Source organism: Bufo bufo, chromosome 3, assembly GCF_905171765.1.
Source record: "Bufo bufo chromosome 3, aBufBuf1.1, whole genome shotgun sequence".
NCBI classification, from domain to species: domain Eukaryota; kingdom Metazoa; phylum Chordata; class Amphibia; order Anura; family Bufonidae; genus Bufo; species Bufo bufo.
The window spans coordinates 315,454,412-315,475,156 of NC_053391.1; the positions used below are offsets into that span (position 1 = coordinate 315,454,412).

The 20,745-nt window shown below is 40.8% G+C and overlaps 1 protein-coding gene across 1 annotated transcript in view; it reads left to right on the plus strand.

Annotated features, from left to right (window-relative positions):
- FOXO6 (forkhead box O6) overlaps positions 1-20,089 on the plus strand; it is an 80,839-nt gene extending 60,750 nt beyond the window's left edge. Inside the window, exon 2 of the mRNA XM_040424310.1 lies at positions 15,404-20,089. Within this exon, the coding sequence (XP_040280244.1) occupies positions 15,404-16,786 (1,383 nt within the window). The 3' untranslated portion in view covers positions 16,787-20,089. The remainder of the gene's footprint in view (positions 1-15,403) is intronic.
- The last annotated feature ends 656 nt before the right edge of the window (positions 20,090-20,745 follow it).

A 20,745-nucleotide genomic window follows, 5' to 3' on the forward strand; every position in this document is an offset into this window, starting at 1 on the left:
TTTTGAGTATAATTCATGTAAACTATAGGTGTGACAAAGGTAACCCTTTACACTCTCAGTTGCAACCAAATACTATAGTCTGACTAAACAGATATGAGCTCCTTGACTACAGTCCCCAAATATCTGGTTGAGACACAACAAATGAAGAGAAACATTGGGTCAGATTTACTAATCCTAAAGATGGTGTGAGCAAGGGCATGACTACCATAGCGGCAGACCAGGCAACTGCTATGGGGCCCAGGGCAAGAGGGGGCCCAGTCATAGTTGGGAAACTTGGTCAGGACTCTACCCTCTAAAGGAACAAGTTTTAGCAAATGAAGCAGTGGAAAAATGGCCCAAGGGTCATTAAAAAGGGTTTAGGCAGAAACAATTCTGTCCGGTTGGGGTGGACCTGGTTTGATCCTTGCTATGGGGCCCTTACTTCTCTAGTCCGGTAGGGGGGGGGGGCTGCTTTGATCCTTGCTATGGGGCCCTTACTTCTCTAGTCCGGTAGGGGGGGGCTGGTTTGATCCTTGCTATGGGGCCCTTACTTCTCTATGTACGCCACTGGGTGTGAGCTTAGACATTGTATCTAGATCTGCTCCACATTTATCGCAATGGCTGATAAATCTGCAGCAGGGATAGACATTTTTATCTAACTTTATACCAACTATTAGGTGGTTTGTTTTGAGACAGAATTTTACCAGAATCGTGGTGCAGTTTTGCTCTGGTGGCTGGGGCTTCAGGAGTACGCTTAGGCTGGTGCTTTTTCCTATAGTGTGGAAGCACGGCCACCACTGCTGAATTTCAGGGTGGTCGTAACCGTGGAAAGATGAACCAAGCCAGCAAAGAAAGCAATATGGACAATAACAATACATTAGATGTGGCTTGTATTAACTTTTTCTACATGATACATGCCATTTGCTGAAGTGAGACAACCCCTTTAAATATTAGGAATGGCTTTCAAAGACCTCAGAATTGGATGTTACAAAAAAACCTCTGTTATCAATGTTGCAGTCCCAAAAAACCCTAAAGAAAACACACATCCTTATAGTTGGAACTGAAGGGTTAAAGAGTATGTGTGAGAAATGAGAGACCCCGCTCCAGCATCACCCTGTTGTCACATTTAGCGGCAACCGTTAAAGTGTTGCCTACCAATCCTGGTAGACGATCACATGTTGTCCAAATAACAATGCCAAACATTGGGCAAATAACACCTTATAAAAATGCCTAAATAATAACCCTGTACAGTGCCACCACCATACGCAGCAAATAGAGCATTTTTAATCAATGGCTCAGTGGTAAGCCCTGGTGCCTTGGGTTCAAATCTGACCAAGGACAACATCTGCATGGAGTCTGCATGTTCTCCCTGGGTTTCCTCCGGGTACTCCGGTTTCCTCCCACACTCCACAGACATACTGATAGGGACCTTAGATTCTGAGCCCCATTGGGGACAGTTGGATGGTAATGTCTGTAAAGCACTGCGGAATATAGTAGCGCTATATAAGTGCATAAAATAAATTAATAAAGTGTTCAAATATTTTGGTGATCACAAGCTTTAGTTGCCAAGTCCCCCCCCTTCAGCAAATGTGGCTCATGCATCTTGTACGACTGCACAGATGGCACACCCTTATGTCCAGCACGGCTCAGCACGTAGGGCTGCTTTTGTGCTTTCATGTAAAGTGTGTGGTTATCATTTTTTTTATATATTTTTTTTTAACTTTTTTGTGCATTGTGAATAGTGCAAGACATGATACGAGAAAAGTGACAATGAAACTTGAAGGTTTCTGTTCATAAGAGCTGCACACAGCAGTTGGTCTGAAAGTAATCTGATGATTGTCGAGCTATGTCTGTACTAAAGACATTTAAAGGGCACCTGTCAGCAGAATTGTGCCTACAGTATGAAACTGCCTGACCTGTTGCAGGTGCGCTTGGCAGCTGAAGACATCTGTGTTGATCCAATGTTCATATGTGCCCGCATTGCTGAGAGAAATATATGCAAATGAGCGGTTACACCTAGAAGCTCTACTCTCTCTGCAACTGCCGCACCCCTGCACTTTGACAGGGCCAGGCCGGATGACGTATTCACTGCCTGGCCTTGTCAATCAACATGCAGAGAGCGCGGTAGTTGCAGAGAGAGCTGAGCCTCTAGTAGTAAGGGCACGACCCACTGTCCTAGAGGCTCATTCGCATACATTAAAACATCATTTCTCTCAGCAATGCGGACGCACATGAACATGGAACCAACACAGATGTCTTCAGCTGCCAAGTGCACATGTAACAGGCCAGGTACAAATCTACTGACCGATGCTCTTTAAACAATGGAAGCAAGAAAGAATGTATACCTTCATACCAACATCCAAGTGCCTTGTACTTGCTTTATTTTAAAAGAGATATAGTGGCCAAATAGTAAAGCTGGCCACAGACATGAGACTATTGTCATCTGAAAGGTCTTTCTGCTGACAGTGATTTTACCTGATGTTATAAATGTGATATATTGACAGCAATAGGTCCAGGCAAATTGAAACCTGGCCTGTCTGGCAGGTAGTGAGGGTAGCTGAGTTAGGTTGCTACAAACACCGAGATTTAAAAGAAGTCATGGAGCATATCATGGACTAGGAAGATCGGCGAATGAGGACTTTTTATTTATCATGGGTCAACTTGCAGGATAACAGGCCGAACTGGATGGACAGATGTCTTTTTTCGGCCTTATGTACTATGTTACTATGGACTACTGTGCGCATACTATCAGAGATCGGGAAGGGGGATAGGGGGGAGGGCGGGCTGGTATGTTATGTTTACCTGTTTCTGGATGTTGAAAAACCTAATGAAAAATATCTGACAATAAATAAAAATAAGAAACCTGGCCTGTCCATTTATTGTGTCCCCCTAATGACAGATGCCAAGGGACAGTCCTCCTCTTCCTTGATATCTTCCTATGGACTTCATACTAAAATGTAGTTTTCCCATAGAAGCAGTCCTAGAAAGTTTAAAGGGGCTGTCCAGCCTTTCATCCTTTTTTAACTGTCTGTAGTGAAAAAAATCATCCACACCAGGTTCTGTTCAGTTATCTTCTGGTCCTCAGCCTGTAAGCTCCTGTACATGTAGCCAGACGTCGCGTCACTGCTGGTCACGTATTTTGGATTACTGCACATCTTTTACTATAGTATTCAGGTGCAGTAGGATTGCAGCTTTCTGCCACGTGGGTCATTGACTAATGGCAAGGTCAGCCATAATTATTAGATGACTATGGTCCATTTTATGAGATTATGTTAAATATGTGGCACGTAGAGAGAGCATGGCTCAAGATGTGCCGAAATGCGCTACAGTTGTACCACAACCACCAACAGGTGTTGCAAAGTTACACACAACAGTGTCTAAAGATGCACCGCGCATCATCCACATTGATAAATCTGGCACATCTTTAGACTACTTTGCACGGTCTGTATATTAGGAATAGTAAATCTGCCCTAATGACTTTGTGGAGTAAAGTTAGTTTATCAATATAGAATATATTATTTAATAGATGGCATTTAAATGACCAGGTATATGTGTTGGACGAGCTGTTTACATTCCAATATATCTACTTGAAGAAGAATGTTGATCCCAAGAGAATGGCTGGGAGGAGATTCTCCTGCTACGCCCATGGCCCAGCAAGCCACAGCTTGTTTTCATAGGTCCAGCTTTATTCTTCCTAATGTCACCAGCATTCTCTAGGGACAATGGTAAATTAAGCATCTTCCGTACACTTGGATTTGTGTTTCTTAAAGGGGTTCTGCAGTTTTCTTTTTTAGTTCATCAGTTTAAAAAACTGCAGAACCCCTTTAAATTCTTTCTATACTCTTACATCTCAGACAATACAAAAGCCCTTTGCCATATGAGATGTTTGACCACTTTTCTGAAGTCTACAAGACATTACTAGACATAGCCAATGTAATGCTGACTGAACTACAACACGTATTCCATGGCCATCATATTCCACAGTCTCAGTGGCAATATAATATACAGCAACTCTGTGCTATGAGCAGGTCTGGAGCTGCAAGGGCTCATGGATGGGGGAATCTAGAGAGGAAGCTGACGATCTGGAGCTGTCAAGCAGCCAAACAGAGTTGAAACACACTTGGAGCAACAGTAGCAAGTCCAAATGAGCAAATGAAATATGGCAGGAAGGCCGAACAACAAAGGGTCCTACTGTCAGAAGCTTAAATAACCTGCAGTTGTGACATTACTATTGGGCCTGGCTTTCCCATGGAAGTCTGATATGCAGAGGAGGCAGAGGCTTCAGAGTGAAGAGGGGAGCAGAGCAGCACAGCAGTGGATCTGGAACAGGCAGCAACATTCTTGGATCCAAATGTTTTAGTTTTTTTGTTTACATAGGTTATTGGGTTCCTTAAATATGTAGTTCTGGATTTTCTATGTAGTCCCTTTTTTAATGGGTACTCAAATATGTAGTTCTGGATTTGCTATGTAGTACCTTTTTTAATGGGTACTCAAATATGTAGTTCTGGATTTGCTATGTAGTACCTTTTTTTTTATGGGTAAACACTTATTCCCCACATTTATAGGACCGTATGTATTTTGCGGATCCAAAAAAATGCGAATGACATCCATTTGACGTCCGTGTTGCATCTGTTTTTTGCGGATCAATTGTAACAATGCCTATCTTTGTCCGCGAAACGGACAAAAATAGGACATGTTCTATCTTTTTTGCGTGGCTACGAAATGGACACATTTTTTGCAGACCCATTGAAATGAATAGGTCCACATCCTATCCGTAAAAAATGCGTATCGGATGCAGACCACAACTACGGTCGTGTGAATGCACCCTAAACGTGGTCTAAGGGTACAGTCACATGACAATGGACATTAAAAATGGATAAACTGTCAGTTTTTTATGTCCATTTTAAATCCATGTGTGCATCCATTTCTTGGCCATCTAACCGTTACAAACTGATGAATTTCTTATTTTTTTTTTTTTTACCCCCAACTCATACAGTACACTCAGTATATATTATGCCCCCTTATAGTGCCCTCAGTATATATATATATATATATATATATATATATAATGCTTCTCATGGTGCCCTCAGGACATATAATGACCCCCATGGTGCCCCTGGTATAAATAATGCCACTCTGTTATACATATTGGCCCCCATAGTCTACCCAGTATAAATTATGCCACCCTCACAATGCATTCTATATATATAACACCCCCCCACCCAGTGCCCCCAGCATATGTAATGGACCCCCATTATCGCCTCAGTATATATAGTGCTCCCCCCTCTCCAGTTAGTACTGACAAATAAAAAAAAATACTCACGTCACCGCAGTGTACTCAGTGTCGTCCTGATGATCATTTGACGTCACAACAATGGGAGTGTCAGGTCCTGTTGCCACCTATACCCACACTACTAAAAGGTCCTTCTGCACAGGTCCTAGTGTACCTGTTTTTAATGGCTGTCAGATGGATGCACTTCTGTTTAAACATCCTTTAAAAATGGCCTATTGATTTCAATGGGGTCCATCTGGCCGTGAAAATAGCCAAAAATAGGACATGTCCTATATTTGGATGGCCATTATGTGAATAAAGACCTTAATGGTTGTTTAAAAATGGGTGTCACACAGTTGTTTTTTACCGTTGTGTGAATGTACCCTAACTCATTTAATTTTAGGCTGGAGCTATGCAGTTATCTTGGCGATGGCACTCATCACACAACCACAAATCACTGTGTAGCAATGCAGCTATAGAATTGGATTGTCATGACCACAACCCCAGAACTGCCCAAAAAAATCCAATGCTGCTGGATTTTTTACACTGAATGCAACCTCATTTAGTTCAATGGCTGTACTGCTACACAGTGATCATTAGTCGTGCAACAGGTGCTGCCACCAAGATGGCCATGTAGCCCCAGCCTAAGGGCTCATGCACACAAATGTATTTCCGATTAAAACCAAAACCTTTTATCATTCACTTCTTTATATGTTTCCATGGTTACGTTTCAAAGTCAAAATTTTGGCTATTTGCCCTTTATTCCAGCCACAAATTGTGATAGTAAATTGGTGCTTTTATATTTCATATTTGAAGAAAAAGCTAAACTACCAGTTGTATTGTAACCAGCAGGTACGCTAAAGATGACTTTCTGCTATAAGATACATGGTTCCATATTCTAATTCTGATGTTAGTATTTACACTGAGCCTCGGTAACTAATTTATGTAATGTATATTTTTTTTCCTGGAGAGCTGTCACCAACCCTCACATGAGCCAGGATGAAAGAGTAAGATGTGTCAGAGAAATATATTGTTATCCTGACAATAGGAAGAGGTCTCCTCTGAAAAGAACGTCCATCTATGACTGAATGTTTAATAGACTTTTATTTTAATTTTATTTTTTTATATCCTTATCCAGTTCTTTGTCTCTCTCTTATCCCTTTATTTCGTTTTATGCCATGACTTTCGGGCACAGAAAATGACGTGCTCAGCCGGTGCATTCACAGACAGCGTGGGGTGAGGCGGTGACATTCAGTGACCCAAACAGACCAAACACGCAACGCTGTGCTTTGGAGGGAGGAGGAGGCATAGTGGGAGAGAGAAAATTCTCATCTTCACTGTGTAGAAATACTCTACATTAAATGTTCATTATTAGCTGTTAGCTGCTCGTCATCAGTATACAAGGCTGAGTCTAGCACATAGCAATTAGTTTGAGTTCTACAAGTCCGCTATCTTACCGTGACATTATATGTCCATGTTTGTGGTTGAGACTCCTTATGAGCACACCTCAAATCATCCTCACTATCACCTTGGGGTATGAACTATATCATAGAACTGCATTTGCATCAAGGCTGTGTTGCTTTATATGGGGGATGGCCTATCTTGAATAAGATTAGAATTATTTATAACAGAATATTGAACGCTGCTCAATAAGACTCTCATGCAATATTTGAATTATATGTAGATGTTTAGATGGAGAGCATGTAAGGTTTAAATTTATCTTGAAACATCCTGAAGAATTAGGCTGGGGCTACATAGTGATTTTGGGCGTGACAAGCGGGGCATGACTGAATATTGTTGTATAGCAGTGCAGCTTCACAGCATCCTAGAAGCGATTGAGGTTGCAGTGCAACTTACATCTTTCCATGACCGTGACCCCAGCATTGTTACCATGTAGCCCTAGCATTATGCTTGAATTGCATAATGTCCTTGACTTTTTTAAAGGGGTTGTCCAGCAATTTTATCTTGATCGCCTATCTTCAGGATAGACCATCAATATCTGATTGATGGAGGTGCGACATTCCGCACCCCCACCTATCAACTGTTTGGTTGTAGTTCCTGTGACAGAAATACACATCAGTCCCTTGTGTAGTTGTTGGAGCTGGTTAAAGCAGTGCTGCTCCCATTGAAGTGAGGGCAACAGTGCTGCAGTAACCAGCTCTGTCCACTACCCAATGGGCAGAGTTGTGCAGTTCCATTGCTTACATCCAGTGCTGGAGATGCTTCAGAACAGCTGATCGTGGGGGGGGGGGGGGGGGATAACGGACACCATTCAATCAGATACTGACGGCCTAACCTGAGGATAGGCAATCAATATAAAAATCCTAAGAATTTATGACATTTTATAGCCCATCGCTGTAAACCAGTCTTTATGTGCCTCCTTCAATAAGAAAACCACCCAAGAATTGGCAAAGGAGGAGTAGGAGAAGGAGTAAAGATTATTCTTCAAACCATTCTACATATTCCCACTGCTTAGAAGGACTATTTTTTTGCTCATTATGTTCTTGCACATTGGCCTTGGTTACAAGTGTCCTTCAAATTGAAGACCTGTGTCACTCATGACATACGTTTTGTTGAGGCGTGATCACAGAATTCGAGGTATCTTGCAGTGCAAGGAATATAAGCCACATATAGAATCCTTTACAAATCTGTTCTTTCCTTTGGAACTTTCCATTTTTAGCTTAACTTTTGCCTTTGTTGCAGTATTCTTTTGATTGGGAGGTTGGCTGCCAGTAATATATGGTATGAAAGTATGGAGTTCATTTGCTCATTGTGCGCCTAGAGACGCCTTTAGGTTTCATGTTGGCTCATTTTATTTATTGTTCTTAAATGTTCTTGCTGAGAACACTTAATTCTTTGAATGAAAGAATAACTTTGGCCGAAATGTCTTCAGATTGTTTCAATAGAAAAGTGGCCAAATTTTCAAATGTAAACCTGCATCGAGTTGTTCACATACATTTTTATTTTTGTACGTTTCATTTTCACACAACTTCATAAAGAATGTTTATGATCAGTACAGCAAGAATAAAAAAATTAAAAATAATTATTTTTGAAAGGATCCTTTTTAACTATATGTCCACTTCGGGTGAAAAGTTTTTGTTAGAAGGGTTCTCCCCCCACACATAAAATGATCGTAGAAAGCCATGATAATAAGACTCCTAGTAATCAACTATGATATAGGGGGAAACCGGAAGCAAGGAAAATGAAACATTACATGGTGTCTATTAAAATCAATAGACTGCATGATGCACAGAAATTTTCGTTCCTCCTTAGTGATTGAAACATTTGTAACTGAGTATATTGAACAGGAGAACTCCTCTGTAGTCCCTAATAGGGTATTTTAAAGTTATCTTTAATTCTAAAATGCTAATACATGCTGTATCTAGATGCACACTTGCTAAATAACTGTAGGGTGTGCTCTTCATAAGTCACTAGATGTGGAGCAGAGGCTCATTATAGACACAGTATTCACAGTAGATAGACTGGTCTTTCAGTGTGAATATCATATCATGTTTTTCCATGAAAAAGGAAATAAACACTATGTGAGCTGTATGTGGCTCCATGCAGTGCTATGTTATCTCCTTGCAGCAATCTAGATGAAGCATTTGTAGATAAGAATATCTCCAAAATATGGAACGTAATGGAAGGTGCCAAAACCTAATTGTGCCTGTAGAAAACTATGGTCTCTGTGGCATGATTATGTTTTCACTGCCTGGTCCTGTCAATCAAAGTGCAAAGGCCGCAACAGTTGTAGAGAAAGTGGAGGCTCTAGGTGTAATGGCAATGCCCTTGTTGCTCCTAGAGGTTCATTTGCATATATTAAAACAATTTTATTCAGCAGTGTGGGCACATATGAACATGGACCAACACAGATGCCTTCAGCTACCAAGCTTACATGCAACAGGTCAACCAGTTTCAAAGGTGAAAAATTCTGTGAAAACAATCATAGCTCTTGTTGCAGACAGTGGGTGTAGAACCACCGTGCCAACCAATTGGTTTGACTTTGGGCTAGTCCAAAGGGGAGTATCCTGGCAGTCTCTTGGTTTTCAGCCTTTAATCCTCTACAGGGATCTGGACTTAACTGTAGGGAAACCACCAGGCCGCTACCTCCTGGAATAGTCCCTGTGTAGTTGGCTGCTGACCCATGGGGATCAGAGTCACTGGTCCGTGGCACTGAGAGAACAGGCAATACATGTAGGGAAACAGGCAGAGGTCTGGGCATGCAGAGTTCATGCAAATCCGTGAAAGTATCCTGAGGTCAGGGCAGACAGGGAAGGGTCAATATGGTAAACAGGCAGGGTTAGGGTCAGGTAGCAGAGGTCAGTACACGGGAACGGAAACACGAACAGCACAGCTTCATTTGGAACTAGCGATCTAGACAACCTAAAGTTCAGGCACCCTCCTTCTGGGGAAAGTGCCATATATACCCTGAAACAGCCAGCTATAGGCTGGGAAAGAATTAGGGCATGCACACGCTGGCCCTTTGAGAGCCAGGAAGTGCATGTGCCCTACGGGTGCAAAGAACAGGCTTGACAGAGAAGCGCAGGCTATGGACTGCAGGGATAAGAATTAGATTCCAGCAGCTGGGTCTGATGTGGGTGAGGAAGAGGAAGGACAGTGTGTCTGGGCAGGATGGGAGGGTGAGTAAGGTGGCACCCATGCCCACTGTTGTAACAGCCCTGTCTGTAATACTAGTATGCATGAATTGTAAAGTAATTCAGTATTTAAAATAAATGTAGGATAAATATAAATTATAAATCAAACCAAAATCATTCCCTATTCTGAGAGGGAACTGGGGGAAGGGAATGAGTTTATAATTAAATATTATATAGTGATATATTATTCTGACATATGTGAATCAATAGAGAAGATGTCCGATTGCTATTTTTTGCGGGGCAGTCTGTAGTTTTCATTGGTTGCTTTTTGGGTATGTATAACTTTTTAATCCCACTTTATAAAAATTTTGCTAACCGAATGGCATCTGTGATCTTGTTGCCGAAGGGGTTGCTTGGTCACAGGGAGCGGGCTGCAGTTTACCACTGCATCTTAGGGATTCAATGTCTGTGATCTGAGTTGTCTCAGACCGCGGAAAATGGTGACTATGTCAAATGCCTGCTATGTAGCTCATTCATGGTTTGATTTAATAATTACGTTTCTCAGTTAATCAATCTCACAAGAGGTCTGTAGGTAACAAAATGTTGACCTTCCTCCAAGAATGCATGTTAATGTGAAGACCGATATATGGTTTTACATATGGCCATTTCTAGTAGCTAAGATTGTTGTAGTGTGCAGTGGCATACCTTCCAGGCAGACAATGCAACTTTTTCTAATTTTCAGGGACCGAGGGGGAGGGGAGTCTCAGTGCAACATAGTTACAGTACATAATATGGTTGAAAAAAGACATAAGACCATCAAGTTCAGCCAAGAGATGAGAATAAGGGGAAGGGAAGTGAGAAGCCAGAATCCTACCCATTTTTATAAGCACTAATGTTGTTTAATTCTAAGAATTCATCTAAGCCTTTTTTAAACCCTCCACTGTTCCTGCCGTTACCACTTGCTGAGGTACAGTATTCCACAGAATCACAGTTCTTACGAGAAGCCTTGTTGTCTCTAAAGAAGGAACTTTTTCTTCTCCAGACGGAGGCAGTGCCCGCTTGTCTTTTGTGGGAATTTTACATGGAACAGCTTTTCAGTGTATTTTTGTACAGGCTATTTTATACTTATATATATGTGAATCCCGTTCTCACTTAGACACCTCTTCTCAAGACTAAATTTGAATTCTTTTGAGCTAAGATCCTCCATTTCCCTTATCAGTTTGGTCACTTTTCTTTTTACTTTTTCCAGTTCCAGGGCATCCTTTTCATATTGTCCTAGTGCCCAGAACTGAACTGCATATTCCAGATAAGAACGTACTAAAGCTTTGGGCAGGGGTAATATTATGTCCCTCTCTGTGAGTCCATGGCTCTTTCAATACATTACACTATCTTGCCTGCCTTAAAAGTGGCTGATTGACATTGAATGCTGGTATTTAGCCTATGATCTACAAGTTCCCTCAAATCCTTTTCTACAAGTAACTCTCCCTAGGAATGTTTGATGCATGCTCACTAGGAAACTGACTGATACTTAGTTTTGCAAGGAAGCCTGAAGAGATCTATGTACGCCCCTTGTAGTGTTTAAATACACTCCTGTGATAGTCCACAACTTGTCGTTATTGTTGTAAATGCAGCTCAATGTGATCTTATATGCTAAAAGTTTGGCGGAAAAACAACAAAATTACAGTATGTGAATTAGACCTTGGGGTGTCAGAAATTTTTGTGACAATTTGTTCCATTGCATAATTCCATGTGTTTGCCACCAAAACAACTCATTTAAATGAGTAAAACCGATTTTCAGCAGCAGAAATTTTTGTGAAAGCACCTCTATGTTGCCTTTTAGAAGTGAATTTACTCATCCCAGGCACCTGCATTATAAAGGATTATTATGTTGAAGAGCAAACCATTTTCTTTCCATCTTTTTAATAGTCTGATAATATTTCATTCAGAGATTGCTGCAGAACATTTAGTATTTCTAGTTACTCATTACGAAATTGCTTGTAAAATACAGTCTGTATTAGAGGCCCTCTAATGTCTTTGCTGCTCTATACAAAAGACACACTGGGCATGTGGACGTGGGGGATGGGAAGTACCCTGAGAAGAACAGAGCAGGGAAGAAAAGCACCTGAAAAAACAAAATGTAGAAATAATTATTATAGGTTATCATTTTGCTAGGTTTGTGGACCTGAAGTGAAGTACACTACTTTCTTTAGCCCCCGTGGAATGGCAGCAGTCACAAACCTGCATTAATGGCTTGTATTGGAGTAAAATGAACTGAGTTCCGGCAAAGTGAAAAGGACCCGTTGATGTGCCACCATGAAACCTGGAGATGTTATCATTTGGTTTACTTTTTATATACAAGCAGCTGAGGTTCTATGAAAGTATGCCCTACCATACGCCTATGTGTACATTGACTTAAGGTGGATTTACACAGCCCGATATTCGGACAGATTATCGGGAATGGACGCTCGTTCCCAACAATCTGCCCATCTAAATGTGCTGCCGATGAGCAAGCAAAACGCTCATTCATCGGGTGATCCTGTAGTTTGTGCAGGCACATAAATTATCGTTTCTGGGCAGCAGATTTTGTGGTCTAAACAGCTATCTGCTACCCAGAAACAGTGCAGCTGAATGAGGACGAGCAATGGCAATCGTGACCCCTCTTCCTCTTCATACTGTGAATGAGATCTTCAGTGGTCTCCTTCACTGAACAAGCTTCCTTCTCAACAATCGGCTTTAGCTCAGCCCATGTAAACCAGCCTTAATGTACGGGCATATAGCCAGTACAGACAAAATGGAAAAACATTACATATGAAAAAATAATGATTAAAAGGCAAAAAAAATACAATAAGCACAATAAAAAATATATTAAGTATATATAAAATAAATCATATTTAAGATAACCATTAAAACCCATTCAGTAAAGAAAACACATATTTAAAACATATCTCACAGTTCTTTAAAAAATCCTCAATGTCTCCAAAAAACAAGGTCTTATACAGAAATGTAGTATGAAAAGGCCAGTGGCTCTTGTCTATAGGCAGTAGCTCAGAACCATTAATTTGAAGGCGGTTGAACCTTAATACCAGAGGCAAATCATGGAGAGGAGTCAAAGTGGAACTACTGTATTATGCTACTTTTAATGAGGTGAGCACTTTGGGCACTACAGTGAGCACTGTATGCACTACTGTGGGCCTGGCATTATAAACTTAAAGGGGTTGTCCATAATTTTGATATTGATGGCCTACCCCACCTATCAACAGTTTCGTTATAGCTCCCGCACTGGAAGTCAGCACCAGAACTACACAGCTTTGCCCATTGTCTAGTGGATGGAACTGGTAACTGTAGCCCTGCTCAACTGAAGTGAAGGCAAGTTGATTGGCAGGGGTGCAGGGTGTCACACCCCTGCCAATCTAAGCCTGAGGGTAGACCATCAGTGTTAAAATCCTGGACAACCCCTTTAAAGGGGGGATTCCAATCTCAGTCATTCATAGCTGAGATCCAAATACTGTTGTATGCAGTGGCATACAAAACTGGTTGATCTGGCTGTGCTGTGCTACGCTGTTTCTGTAACTTCCATACACGTATATGGGCACTATTGAAACAGCTTGACTGTTTCCATAACCCCGGTCAACTCTGGCCACCGCATACTATGGGTATTCTGATATTATCCATGAATGGCTGAGATACCCTGTTTAGGCGACTTTCACACTAGCGTGCTGCCGGAAGTTGGGCCCAGCCCCATTGACTATAATGGGGACGGGCCGGAGGTCCCGCCGCTGCATGGCAAACAGGCCAAATGGGGCAGCTGACCTGTAATTGCACTGCTCGCAGCTGCAATGTCAGTGGCTAGCAGGTAAACGGAGAAGAGAAGGCAGCGCTTGTATGACCGCCTGAGAATGGTCATCAATATAGCAAAGGCGGAAAACTCCTTTAAAGACTTCAAATGTTTGCATCTTTTAAATAATATTAGTTTCTGAAGCATGACGTTCAAATTCATAGATATTAAATATAAATTAGTCATAAGACAGATTCTGTGCTTACGCACAATGTCCTAGTGTAAGACGCCAATCCTGATAATATAACACAAATAAAGCTCATTAGAGACTAATTATGTCTGGATCACCATCTGCAAATTTTGCTCCAAAGATAAAAGACGTGCTGTGTTAAAGTGTACCTCTGCGTCATAACATAATTTACAGGTTAATTCAACCTATGGTTTACATAGGTTATATAGATACATGTCCATCAGGTTCAGGCTATCTGATGTCCCACTGTTCTGTAGTTTTTAGGTACAAATACAGATCACTGGTTCATTGCCTGTGTGTAAAATACCCTAGTCAATACAGATAGGTATGCGGAAGCCTATAGGTTGCCATACACCTCCTGTAGCTGCTGGCCAAACACTTGTTCCTCCATATCTCTCTGATAAATGTGAACAGTTGGCTGTTTTCTCTATTGAGAGAGGGGATAAGCCGCTGCCAGACTCCTCTGGCAACGGCTTACCTCCCTTGAGAAGACTTGAAATCCAGCATGCTCAACACTTCTTTTCCCTGGCATCAGCCAAATAGAGAGAGTCAGAACCTCCATAAACATTAGATGGCAGGCTGGTCCCACAGAAATCAGCAGGTTCAGCTGATGGTTATCTATAGCCTATGACCATCTTAAGTTCACACAGTGTTTGGAGTGAAGGTTTATTATATAGACTGCAAACATTTCCTGACCTGCGGCACATCATTATGCCCATAGACTTGAACTGATATCTGCCCTTATGCCAAAAGTGTGTACTTTTGGTATATATTTATGCAGTATATGACTCTGACAATAAAGGAGTCCCACTGCAGATTTTGGGCTGTGTCCACTTCAAAGATTTTTATGCACAGCAGCTTCCAAAATCTTCACACTGTAGGCCGTATATTGTGTCAGGTAGCCATCTGAAAAGGATATTTGGTAGGGTCATTGTAAATAGAATCGCGGCGATCATCTGCTGTCAGCCAATGTAATGTAAGAATGAAGAGAACAGTTTTGACATTGCTGATTGGCTGAAAGCAGCTGACCGATGGGCAGCAGTTCACAGTACTCCTCCTGAATGTCTTTTCCAACTGGATGTCAGCCACAGCATACCTTTCACATTACCCCTGGCGTTCCCTACGCGTTTATCCATGTCTACTAGTTATACTATTTTGTCAGCAAAGAGAACAGTATATTATAGACATTTAGATGCAATATGTATTATGGTTTTATAAAACTATCCCCCGGGAATTACTGCTTGAGCATACTGCCCTTTCTTCATGCTGTTATTACCTACATCTTGTAGTTAATTATCTATGCCATATTCTTAGGAGCAAATTGAACTTGAGCATTGCCACTTTCAACTTAATTTACCTTAAATGATTATTTTTGTGTAGGTTATTTCATTATATTCTTTGGCTAGAGTAAAGTGTTCAATTTTTATGTTGGTCAGATAATGGATTGGTATCACTGGTCATTGATGGGTAAATTGTAAAGTTGGTACACGTTCCCACTTTTCTCTAAACTTTTTTTTTTTTTTTACTTTTAGAATTCCATCAGACATAATCTTTCTCTACATACACGTTTTATCCGTGTTCAAAATGAAGGAACAGGAAAGAGTTCTTGGTGGATGCTAAACCCCGAAGGTGGAAAGACTGGGAAGACTCCACGAAGGAGAGCGGCCTCTATGGACAGCACAAGTGGAAAATTTTTAAGGATAAAGAGCAAAGCTGGGAAGAAGAAGCAGCAACAGCAGGTACAGACTGCACCAGAGCCAACTGTAGAAGGCAGTCCTTCTTCTCAACAAGCAAAGTGGTCTGAAAGTCCATCTTCCCACACCAGTGATGACTTTGATGTTTGGGCTGAATTTCACAGTAGAGCCAACCCTGTGGCAGCAAATATGAGTGGAAGACTCTCACCGATTTTGGGAAATGATGAGCCAGATGATCTGGATGATGATGATGTGACACCTTCCTCCCCTCTCATGTACCCCAGCCCATCTAGTGCCCTATCTCCTAATGCCCGCTGTTCAGTTGAAATGCCACGGCTTACAGAACTAAGTGGTACTATAAGTATGGGTGAGGGACTTTCAGATAATTTACTGGATGAGCTCCAGGATGGTTATAGTGTGAATGCTGCTGCTGCTCTACGCCAACGCAACCCTGGATTCTCCTTTACAACAAAGTGCCCAACTTTAGGCAACAACTCTAATGCTTTTTGTGGCACTGTTTATAGCCAACCAGCTATGGGAATGATGAGACGGTTACCCATGCAGACAATCCAAGAGAACAAACAAGCTGCTTTCTCTCCAGGCAGTACATACAGGAATTCATCCCTCCAGGATCTTCTTACTGCCATGTCCTATGGACATAAAGAAGGAGTTGTGCAAAGTGAACCAGGTTTATCCACTATGCTAGGGCCACAGCGTAACCATAGGCAGAACACAGGCATGCTAAACAATTGTGACTCAGGACAAGTGCCCTACTCTGCCAGTCTAATAAAAAGCCACAACCTGTACCACCCACCCACGCTCAACCATCACTGCTCTGTTAACAACAGTGCCTTAGCTAGCTCAAGTGGACTGATAAATTCTGAATCCTGTGGCTTGTCATCTGTTCCACATCACCCTTACTTCAGTAGTCAAGGTGGACATGGAAGCCTGCTGGAAGGGCCATACCAAGGCACATATCACCATCACCACCACCACCATCATCATCATCCTCAAGTGTACAATCAGGACAGATTCCCAACAGACTTAGACTTAGATATGTTCAATGGTACTTTAGAATGTGATGTGGAATCCATTATTCTCAACGACTTCATGGACAATGATGAGATGGACTTCAACTTTGACTCTGCTCTGCCACCACAAGGAGGGTTTAATATGGCTGCCACAGCACAGCCTGCAAATCAAAGCTGGGTACAAGGTTAGGTTGCAGTGACAGCCAGTTTGCAATGTTAGGTTAGAGGCATTTCCTTCATGGCAATCAGACAGATATTTATCTGACATAAGTAAAAATGTTTGGTTGATATATTATATTGGTTTAATTGGGCCTTTCTAATAAATGGTTAGGTTTTTAGAGCTGTTTTGTGGGACAAAATTATGGTTTAAATCACATTATGACAATAATTCCAATTGCATTTTGTTCCAAAGTGCTATCTCCCACAAAACAAAAAGTTTGTGAAAAAGTTGTCTTTGTTTTGACGTTTTTCGGAAGTGAATTTGAGACGTTTGTTCCCACTGCAAAGGTCCAACCTAATGGATGATAAATTGTGAAGTGTTTCTTTTCCCGAGGAAACAAATCTCAGTTCCTGTGCACTATGTTCAGCGTATTCATTACAGTGTATTTATTTTGTAATGTCAGAATAGAGTTTAAATTCCAGTATATCACTTTGTATAAGACACGTCATTAAATAACATTGAGTTGTATCTCGTTACATATCGAATGAGATTGACATTATCTGGGTCCCTCTAAAGTTTGTAAGCCATTCTGAGCACTAGACTACTTCTGTATGGTACTATTACATGCTATCTGATTTTATATACTATTCTTCATTCTCAAGTCTCAAAAAGGAGGTAACAAAACATAGAAAGATTCTGTGCAAGCATATGAACTACAACAATTCTCATGTGAAGTGTGTTCCATCTATGTGTATAGCCAACGTCTGGTGGTGTGATGAATTCAAAGAGACATAAAAAGTGGGTGCATTTATGGGAAAATTTTACAGATGGGCATCTGCCAAAGAGCATTATACAGGACCGAGGGTTGGTGGAAAAAGCTTGGATTACTTTATCATATGACAGCTACTCAGTGTTTATATACCACTATCTAAAAACTCATGAATTATTGCTGTGTCCACAGTTTTTTGGCAGAAAATCTTTACGTGTGTGACCTGATTCTGTGTCACTTGCCAGAACACTAGCTTAAAACCAATCATAAATTATCTGGAACAGCATTTCTTAATTCCAGTACTCACAGAAACTCGGCAAGTTAGGTTTTGAGGATTTCCTTAATTTTGCACTTTTTTAAAATTAGGGTTATTAGATGAGTAATTGCTAAGGTGTTCACTTAATAGAGTCTGTTTTAAAACATGATCTGTTTGGGTTCCTTGAGGACTGGATTTAAGTAATCCTAGGGCAAGGGTTAGCAAGTACATAACAATGTTCTTAATAGGTCTACCCTATAACGATCTGTATGAATTTGTGTTTTAAGGGTATATTCATACAGTGGAAATGTATAAAAAATACCCTTAAGACAAACTCAGGATAATTGACATGATAAATTTAAACAAATGACAGATACAAAACCAAACAGTGGTTGGTCAGTTTTATAGTAAATTTATTTTATGAAAATTCTGACCAATAGGACAGTTTCAGACAGCCATAATGTGACCACGTGTAACATCCGTATTGCAACCACAGTGTCCAGACCTCCCATGGCTCAACTAAATTCAACTTAGATCCATAGAACCATATGGTGATCATAGTCAGTTTAGAAGAACCTCATGGAAGTTCTGAGTACTGCGGCCATAACATTACAGCCTTTGGAACCAGCCTAATACCATATCCCCCTTTTCTGTAAGAAAATAATGAATGACAGCTGTTAAGAGGAAAAATTGCAAGGTGAACATATGACATTAAGAATCACTGCACTTAATAGCACTAAATGATTTGTTATATATGAATCGGTATTTATTAACAGCATCTTCTTTCCTTATACTAAAAGAGGACAGTTACTGAAACTGGCACTTTTTTCTTCCACAAAGCACAATCGAGATTGATGGGAGCGTCCACCTTCAGAATAGCAGTAAAAGGGCATTTTCATTGAATAAAGTTGCACATACATTTCTGTTATGGTGCTACATCTATTGTAATGGTTATTATGGCTATTTTTATATACTCATCCAAAATAGATTTACAAGTATACAGATTAGAGGAGATTTATGAAATCTAGTAGAAATAAACCCACATTGCTCATAGTCACCAGGTGGATTACAGATGGTCATTTTCCATGACACGTTGGGCCTACTGATATCATTCATATATCATAGCAGATCATTTTTTATTAAGAATTGTGCCAAAGGTTAACCCCCAAGAAAGTACAAAAACAAAAAGGGACATGTTTTATATGCTCTTGACAGAGATGTAGGTGAGAAGCTCCATGACGTAGCTTTACAAAAACACCCAGTGACAATGTACAAAATGTTGAAGATTCTGCACATACATAAAATGGCACAAAAATGTTGCAGCTAATTGATGGGAGTTTTTTTTCATGCCAAGATCACGTTTGGAGATGCTGTTAAAACTCATGCCACATATGTATAAAGGGTAACAAGGCATTTTGTGATTAAGTATTGGGAATAAATTAATAAGAGTTCGACATCTATGATCTCCCTGCAACATGTTCTACTTTTCTACACCATTTATAAAGGGAATCTGTCACCAATTTAATGCTGCTAGGTTCTAACAGTTTCAGCGCATGTTATTGAGTCCCCATATTCATGAGCACATGACGGAGACAGCCAGGAGCTCATGAATATTCAGGACTCATCGGCATGCTCTGGACCTGTTCAATATAAGGTTTTAGCAACACGGCTGGGTCAATTAAAGAAAGTGACCCCACATTTTGCTAAAGGGATCTGTCACTAATTTCCGCTACCCTTTGGGCACCATAAAACTGGTGACAGATTCCCTTTAAATATAAAAAATGAGGTTGAAACACTTTTAAACGCACCCTTTGCCTTCTGAATATATCAAGCTTCTTCCTGCCAACCCAACAGTAATCATTTGAAACAAATGAACAAAAAAGTGTCCAAACCTTTGCATTTTTGACAGATCTGTCTTTTCTTCAGATAGATCCAAACATACAGTGCTAATGTATTCCCATACACTGGACACATCTGACATATAAAGGGGAAAAACGCCACTTTTGTAGTGCTAAAAAAAGAGGCAGAGACTTTTTTACATGCCAGATGTGCTATAACATGTTGGAAACTGGGATTGGTAATAAATAAGCTGGGGTAGATTTGATTTTCTGGCAAATTTGGGCCGAAAGAAGCATTTGCCTCTTAATAAATTACCGTAGGCGCATCTCACTCTGCTGCACAGGGGATCAAGGCTTGCGTATGGAAACGGCAGTCTTGATAAACCTCCGCCATACTTTTTTGTGGTGTCCTGTACTTTTTAAATCTCATAGAACACATTTTCTGTAGAGTCAAAAACTGGCATCCTTAGGCTGGGTTCACACGGGCGTGACGGATTTGTTCAGGATGCGTCCCAGGTGTATTGCAGCAAACCCGCGCGAGTAGGTACCCAATTGCAGTCAGTTTTGACTGTGATTGCGTTCCGTTGTTCAGTTGTGCAATGTGTTTTGCACGCGCGTGATAAAAAAAATGAATGTGGTACCCAGACCCGATCATTATTATTTTCCCTTATAACATGGTTATAAGGGAAAATAATAGCATTCTGAATACAGAATGCTTACTAAAATAGGGCTGGAGGGGTTAAAAATTTTTTTTTTAAAAATTTAACTCACCTTAATCCACTTGTTCGCGCAGGCGGCATCTCTTCTGTCTTCTTCTTTGAGGAATAGGACCTTTGATGACGTCACTGCACTCATCACATGGTCCATCACATGATCCATCACCATGGAGATAGATCATATGATGGACCATGTGATGAGCGCAGTGACATCATCACAGGTCCTTTACCTCACAGATGAAGACAGAAGAGATGCCGGCTGCGCGAACAAGTGGATTAAGGTGAGTTAAATTATTATAATTTTTTTTTTTAACCCCTCCATCCCTATTTTAGTAGGCATTCTGTATTCAGAATGCTATTATTTTCCCTTATAACCATGTTATAAGGGAAAATAATAATGATCGGGTCCC